We start from the raw sequence: 7,945 nt of genomic DNA, 5'->3' as shown, positions 1-7,945 counted from the left end.
ATGTTATTTAGTTGGATTTTATTCTAAATAAGAATTTACTATACTATTTATATTATATATATATATTGAAAGAATTTTTCTATTTATTTTTTTGGCTCGATCAGGTTATAATTGTTTGCCTCCACATCTGAATATATAAAATGTGGTGAATTCTTGATTTATGAAAAATTATTGGGTGATTTTTTTTTAAAAAAATATATATATATTTTTTATATATATAAAATGTGGTTATGTACCAGAATTCTTGGTTTAATGTTATTATTTATTTTTCTGTCAAAATGTTAACAGAATATTCTAATATTTGACAGAATATTCTGATTAGAAAACGCTAATTATAATTGATTAATTTTAGCTAAATAATCCTACCAAAATTTAATCTAACAAATTTCTCTCTCTAGAGCGAAAACCCTAGCCTCCAACACAACCTTTACCAGTTTATAACCTTATTAGTTATAATTTCTTAAGCTATATTTAATAATTTTAATTTTCATTTTAAAATTTTAAAAATACTAATGAAGACAACATGCTACATGCTATTATACAAAAGTATTGTATTTATATATCCCACGATGTTTCAAAAATACTTTGGAAAGTTCATCGTGAATTAATTATTAATATGTAATAAAAGATATTAGTTATTATATTATTACTTCAAACAAAAGAAAGTTCTAGCGGTGCTTCTACTTTCTAATCATGTCTTGGTTTCGGGCAGAGAGTTATATTCATGTGTTATGTGTACGTTAAACTTTTGTTAATAGGACAGGGAAGAGAGTATGGTCTTACAGAACTTGAAATGTGAACCTGAGTTGTCGGTATATACATAAACCTCAATTTTGGCTTCTTTAACCAGCTGCCACACATAAGTTACTTACTCTGAATTTATAATCATTTACAATTTTTTAACACTCAAAAAATTACCGAGTTTATTTTCTATAGCTCTACTTATTAAGGTAGAAAAATATTTTTAGATTGACTCTTCTATTTCGTTTATTAAATGAATTATTTTCAAGTTGACACATTAATTTAAAAATGACACAATAATTACTTACTACAAAGTATACACTTATATTCATTTTATTTATTGAGAATCAAAACTTCAATCTTCTTCATTAGATTAGCCAGACACACACAATATTTGGACAGAAACACAGGACACAATATTATAACTCAAACTCAAAAACACTTAGTCGAAACATGAAAAAATAATGCCACTCCTTTAAGTTTTAAGACTGTATATGACTAGGCAATTTTAGTTATTGTATTATCATTGTTGTTACATAGTTGATAATTTTTAGATTTTTTATGTGAAATTTCGTATTGTGAGCTCTTTAGAGTTTGTAACAGACTTCAATGAGTAATAGATTTATATAATTATACTTGGAATAAATTTTGATAATGTTGTTTGATGGATTCCTATTTTGTCATTAGGTAACATAATATTATTATTCGTTAGGTCTGTCACAATTATTAAGTGAGAATGAATCAATTTAAAAACCTCTCACTATATTAAAAGGTGAGATTGATTTTAATATGAGCTTAATTATATTTTTTATTTTGTATATCTATTGTTTTATTTGAAAATAGGTGAATAAATGACTACACTATATCCAACAATTAAGGACATCACTCCAACTACAGAAAGTTGGAAGAATAAAATGAGAGTGTTAGAAAAATTTAAAAAGCGGACAAATAAGAGTTCACCACTCAAATATCAAAAGGTTAATGTTAGTAGACAAAAAAGTATACAATCGGTTAATTTACTGTTGAAATTGTCAATACTCTACTAATAAATGCTATATTTTCCGAATTTTACTTGTACACGCGTTGCAAAAAATTATCATTTCATAAATATATTTTTTTTCCTTAAAAATGAACACAGGGTGATGATGTTGAACCTAATAACTAATAATATATTTTTTTTTAATTTTTAATTGTATCACTTTTTAATAACGTAAAAAAAAATTAGCATAAAATTTAGTATACGTGCCTCGCACGTAACTATTTGCTAGTATATATATATTATATATTTCTTCATAAGTAAAAAATGTAAAAATTCAAGTCAAATAAAGGACCTCCATTTCTCTAACTGTTAACAATGGCAGATTGTCGATGGAGGCCCTAGCTCTCTTTCCGTTTCACTCTCTCAGCTCTACGATCTACCCACGTCGCTCTCTGCCGTGAGCTCAGGCGAACCCCATCCCCGGAATATCCAACCTCTAAAAATTAGCCACGTTCTCCTCCAATCCTCTCTCTCTCTCTCTCTCTCTCTCTCTCTCTCTCTCTCTCTCTTATTTTTTCTCTTCTCCTTCTTCTTACTTTCTCCAAATGTTAGAGTAAAAATGAAAAAAAAACAAAACATAAACTGTATAAAAGTTTAAATATATGTCTAATCGTATTTTTATAAATAAAATATATAATTTAGAATAAACTTGTAAAAATTCCATATACCCCCTTTAGAAAATTGAGAAAAAAAAAAGCATACTAAATAAATAAAGAGAAAATTACATTCATTATGACTTTTTAAAACTTCGTTAGAAAAATATGGTAATTTTATTTTGTATCCTATAAAATTTCCATATTTTAATCTTTTTTTAAAAAAGATATTAGTATTACTTTTTATGTCATATTTTTATAAACATTATTAAATCTTCAGCTCAACTTGAGGTTAGCCCAATGGCCTTAAGATGGTAGGTGTGTGGGAAATTCTAAGTTGGAGTACTAAATTATACATTATTATAATATATAAACGCTTAAAGGATAAATACCATTTTGGACCATCTGTTTTACAAAAATTACCAATTGGACCTTGTGTTTTGTTAAATGACAAAATGGACCCTGTATTTTTTAAAATAGTACAAATAGGACCCTGAATTGATTTTTTGTCAAAATAAAATTTAATTATAATCCGATCTAAAAGTACTATGACAAAACTGTTTACATTTTTTGTATCTGTTCTTATTAAGCATTGTCTTCAAGTTGGTTGTATTAAAAAAAAAGTTGTCAAAAATTAAGCTCAGGGTCCTATTTTTACTATTTTAGAAAATACAGGGTCCATTTTGTCATTTAACAAAATACAGGGTACAATCTGTAACTTTTGCAAAACACAGGGTCCAAAATGGTATTTACCCACGCTTAAATAATAATAAAAAAAATCTCCAGCTGATTGTAAGTTGAGCCAGCTAGCTAGGCCAAGCACATTCAGTATCCCCTCACAAAAACTGGCCTTTTTTTTTTCGCTCTCTCCACACCTGTTGCTCTTGCTCCCTCATCTTTGCAAAATATATTGTAGTTTAGCTAGCACTTTTGGTATTCCCCTTCCAATATTCACATAGCTGTTAATATTGGTTATCTTGATCTTTTATTTCAAACAACTACAATATGTTAAACCAACATTAGCACACTAATTTTCATGTTAATATTACTGGTTAATTATTATCATTTGCAATACCCTTTCCTTACACGTACACATACATTAGCACACTATGCCCTGTATTGTATTTCATTTCTCAAACTTGTTCAATTTTTTGTTTTTTTTAAGAGAAAGAAGAGAAAATGAAAGTTTTACATAAGTATAGATAATCAAATGCATCATAATAAATCTTTACATAAATAACGCTACTAAACTTCCAATGTAAAGAAAATGAAACTACCAAAAAGGAGAAAGAAGAAAACCAACTAAATCTCCACTCTTCTAAGTTCACAAATCCTACAACAAGAACAACATACATACATACATACATAAAAATATATGTATAGAAGCTAGAAAGATGTGCAAAAAAAGCTTATATTTTAAGTATGTCTGGCTTTGCAAGAAACTTTAGTCCCATCTTCTGGTTCTGTAGTTGGACTTTTCATGGGGGCATTGGCATTAGTGAAGTCATTTTTCTTGGTGTAATCCTGAGACACAGAAGAGGGTGGTGATTGATCATTTCTCTTTTTGGTGGAGATGGCAGAAGCAAGAGCAACAGGCATGAGACAGAGGCCTTTGGTTTGAAGAAATTGCATGGCTTTGGTCACACTGGACTCCATCAGCTTCACTAGCTCTCGTTCGAACAACACGATTTCATCAGATGGGAAAACAACCTCACCTAATTCACCAGCTGATGATGATTGGTTTAGTAAAAAACCATTTCCTCCCTAATGTTATTCAGATCATCTCATCAATCAAAACAAAACTAAAAAAAGTATTATCATTAGTTATGAAGCAATTAATAAGTATTGGGATTTAACAAGATCATACCTCAGCCTGACCATCTGTGATGAGAGGAACAACAGCCCCAGCTCCTCCAAGTCTGCTCATGCTAAGAACCTGACAATAAGAGTCATTTTTAACATGGTCAGTTAAGTGATTGTTTCATAAAAGAAAGTAACTAATATCAGTGTGTGTGTCAATAGAATAACTAGTTTCTTTAACATACCTTCACTTGGAGCTGAAGAAATTTGACATAGTCTATGATCTCATCAAGCATGGATGCCTTATCAGTCTACAAAAAACCAAGGTGAAAAATAATCACATGTAAAAAAAAGAAAAAATCCAATTTTCTTTTTAGACATTCATGTCTCCACTAAAAATTTGTGTTTACATAACAAAAATACCCAACTTATTAACAAGAGATAACCAAAAGAAATGGTTACCTTATTAGGATTTGGCAAAAGTTCTTGCAACCCTTTCATCCTTTCAGCAATTTTTTCCCTCCTCAGCTGCAAATAGTTGGTTATAAAAAGAAGTAATTAATGAATTGATTAAGCTTGCAGCAAAGTAAATTCCATTGACAAGGAAACTTAAATTTAGCAAGCCAAATACTCTTTAAAATTATTAATCTTTCTAACTAACTAACCCTTTCTGCAATGCTGTGAGGATCGGTAGCCTGGCCTCGTCGTGCCCTGGGACGAGGTTTTGCAGTTGGACTACATTCTACAGCAGCAGGAGTAGTTGATGGGGCCTGTAATGGGAAAACACAAGCCAATTTACAATGCATCAAATGTACTTATCTCCTTCAACTAGCAACTAATGAAACTTAATGCCTAATCAACAGATTAGACTAAGATATTCTAACTTTTACCATATCCAATACAATATATAAATGAGAATAATATTAATAGATAGAGACCTGTGATAGAGATTGCAATCCAGTTGTTGTCATTATCATCTGAGGAGCAGAAGCAAAAGAAGATAAGGGATAATTTGGCAAGTCATGTGCACCCTATTACATGTTAAGAGCAATGTAAATGACATTAGTAACTAACTACATAGAATGTATATAACATAATACTCTACACTCCACATACTAATAATATATACCTTTGATGCTGACAAGTTACTTGAATGGCTTTCCATAGCAAACAAATCATTATCAATAGCATATTCTTCCCCTTGCATACCAAGGCCTCCAATTCCATCTTGCCCCATATCAGGAGACAATGAAGAGACACCCTCAAAAGATGGATGAGAACACAAATGTGGAATTGGAGAAATGGTTTTAAACTCTTTATCAAAACACTGTAAAACAGATGGTTCAAGAGTATTGGATTGCATATCTCCAACCTCAAAGTAAGGAAGAGTAGAAGAGCTTGAAACATTCTGACTCACCGGATTCTGCTTCGAAGAATCGAGACTAAGTGAATCAGGCATTGGAATAGCCATATTGTATTGAAAACCAACTGTTTTGAGTTCTGAGATTCCATTTACCACTCCATTTGATAAATGTTCTATGAAGTTTTCATGACTATCTTGTAATTGAGCTTCATCAGTAAGTAAAGTCATGTTAAGACCATAATCTGACTCTGAATCAAGAACATATGAAGAGGCATCTTGAGTAGCCAAACTCTCAGTACTGCCATTTGAACCAATTAAAGTTGTATGTGAATTGTTGTTGTCATCTTCATTGACCTCAACTGAGCTGAAAAGCAAGCCTTTTGGTGGATCAGATTCGCTACATATCTCGGATGATCTTTCCTCCAAATCTTTGTCTAACCATGATGATGAATAAAGCAAGTGATCAAAATACTCATCCATCACTAGTCAGTGGAAGATTTAGTGTAGTTAGTATGCCCTGAAAACAAGCCTCTTCTTTCTCTCTTCAAGTTGGAATTTTCTTGGCAACTACCAAAAGTTGGAAACAATTAGCTCATAGTCAATAGTATCTATCTCAAGTGTTTAAAGTAACAGATCCTGTAAGTTCAAAACTTGAGGTGTTCATAACTATATATAAGTAAGGAACATTAAAAATGGTTAGCTTATGTAGTCTTTAGAGAAAACGGTTCATGAAGAAAGTCTTTAAAATATCACTATGGGAATTCCAATTCCGAAAGCATATGAAAAAAATATATAATGTTCAAAAGTGAACAGAGAAAAAAAAAATCTATAAACAGAATTACAACAGTAAATATTGGATTATTTTACCTATGGCACCATGGAACATGAAATTATAAGAAATCCCAACATAAGATAGATTTTGTAGAACAACAAATACTTCTATTAAAGTTAAAAGGTACGTGAAAAAGCACAATCAGAACACTTTAAAAAATGACACCCTTTAACACATATAAAACAGAGAAATGATCAGAAACCAATAATCCCAACTAAGCAAGAACTTAATTTATTATTAATAACTGCTAACTAGCTAACTTGAGTTGAATGAGAAGAAGAATTTAAAAGTACTATGCATAATTAAAATGAGAGAGATACAAAGACTTGATATCATATGGAAAAGCTGCAATTAGAAAGTGTAACATAAAAAGTAAGCAAAAAGATTTACTCAACTGGGAAAAAAATGATGAACAAACAGAGCAGTAACAGCTGTGCACACTTCAACTTTATTAACAAGGATTATTTTATTATTACATTTCTCATTTCTGAATTGTAACTATAAAACGGTTCTTTCAATAAGAGAAAAGTTCTTACACTTTCAAATATTTTTTCTTGTTCTTTCCATAAAATTAAAATAAAAAGAAAAAAATATTGGTGGCAGTTTAATATTGATCCACGTGGCATAACTTTGATCCGTTCCAATCGAATTTCTGTTAGCATAACGTTATATTAAATCCACTTTCGTAGTAAAAGTGCCGTACTATTAGCCCTCCCCCACCGGTTCGCATCACTAGCGTGTTTACCCAAATGACCTCATAATCAGCTTTCACTTGCCTAAACCCAGTCTCAACTTGAGAATAAACAAGGGTATTTTCGTCATTTCCTAGTGACATGTTTCCATCCATCCGGATAAAGTGGAGAGGTTTCGATTCCTTTTTGACTTTTTTCTTTTTAAGAAAATTCACTTTATTTTATATAATAAAAATCATTTCCAGTGTTCTCCACTAGTTACCTATTTAACCCTTTCAATTATAAGCCCATGCACAGCTATTTTCAACATCAACAAGTCCCGTCGTGGTCGTCAGGGTTATTTCAGTAATTTAATATTCAAAAGCGTGATATTTGTATGTTCCTTGAATAGGAAGAAGAATGTGATATTTATTATTTCCTATTTTTATTAGGTGAAAAAAAGAATCCGAACTTTTAATATTGAATTAAGTCTATTTATTTCCTCTTTAAGACTGTATATTAATCTATAAATATCTATCAAAATAAAGAAAAACATTTATAAGGAATATGTTATTACTGACAGACATCGTAAATAAAGGACGAGAAAGAAAAGGAAGATATTATGTTAATCTTTATCACTTTAAGAGTGCTTAAACTTTTCAGTCCAAGAATCATCAAGTGACCCATTTTTACAACCAGAAACAGGGCAACCGATTCTCGTAATGTTATCCTGAAGCTTTGAACCAACTTACCTGCCTATACACTCCGAACAGTAAATGAAAGATGGGTCGTCTTCATTCTTGTTGGAATTTGATGACTGCCCATTTTCGATCACGGAAACACCCGCAAAGGGTTCCAATATCCAAGTTTCAAACTTTTGTCGACAATTAGAAGAATGGAGACGAG

At 30.8% G+C, this 7,945-nt stretch overlaps 1 protein-coding gene across 4 annotated transcripts; it reads right to left on the bottom strand.

Moving 5' to 3' along the window:
• Window positions 1-3,570: 3,570 nt before the first annotated feature.
• On the bottom strand, window positions 3,571-7,171 carry LOC115705045 (transcription factor LRL3). Of its 4 annotated transcripts, none has more exons than XM_061105904.1 (9): window positions 6,764-7,171; window positions 5,591-6,103; window positions 5,303-5,500; window positions 5,112-5,150; window positions 4,839-4,943; window positions 4,636-4,701; window positions 4,419-4,484; window positions 4,241-4,309; window positions 3,571-4,137 (listed from the first exon to the last, which is right to left on the bottom strand). In XM_061105904.1, exons 2-9 carry the CDS (start codon window positions 6,014-6,016, stop codon window positions 3,790-3,792), a joined length of 1,317 nt encoding a protein of 438 aa, XP_060961887.1. In that variant the 5' UTR covers window positions 6,017-6,103; window positions 6,764-7,171; the 3' UTR covers window positions 3,571-3,789. The 4 variants fall into 4 exon arrangements, with proteins under 4 accessions (XP_060961887.1, XP_030488146.2, XP_060961877.1 ...); XM_030632286.2 differs by having other exon boundaries at window positions 5,112-5,204; window positions 6,764-7,167; XM_061105894.1 differs by having other exon boundaries at window positions 5,303-6,103.
• Window positions 7,172-7,945: the final 774 nt, after the last annotated feature.

This window comes from Cannabis sativa, chromosome 1 (assembly GCF_029168945.1).
Source record: "Cannabis sativa cultivar Pink pepper isolate KNU-18-1 chromosome 1, ASM2916894v1, whole genome shotgun sequence".
Lineage (NCBI taxonomy): Eukaryota > Viridiplantae > Streptophyta > Magnoliopsida > Rosales > Cannabaceae > Cannabis > Cannabis sativa.
Note: the sequence above shows the minus strand (reverse complement) of the source record. Positions and strands in the feature narration are given on the sequence as shown.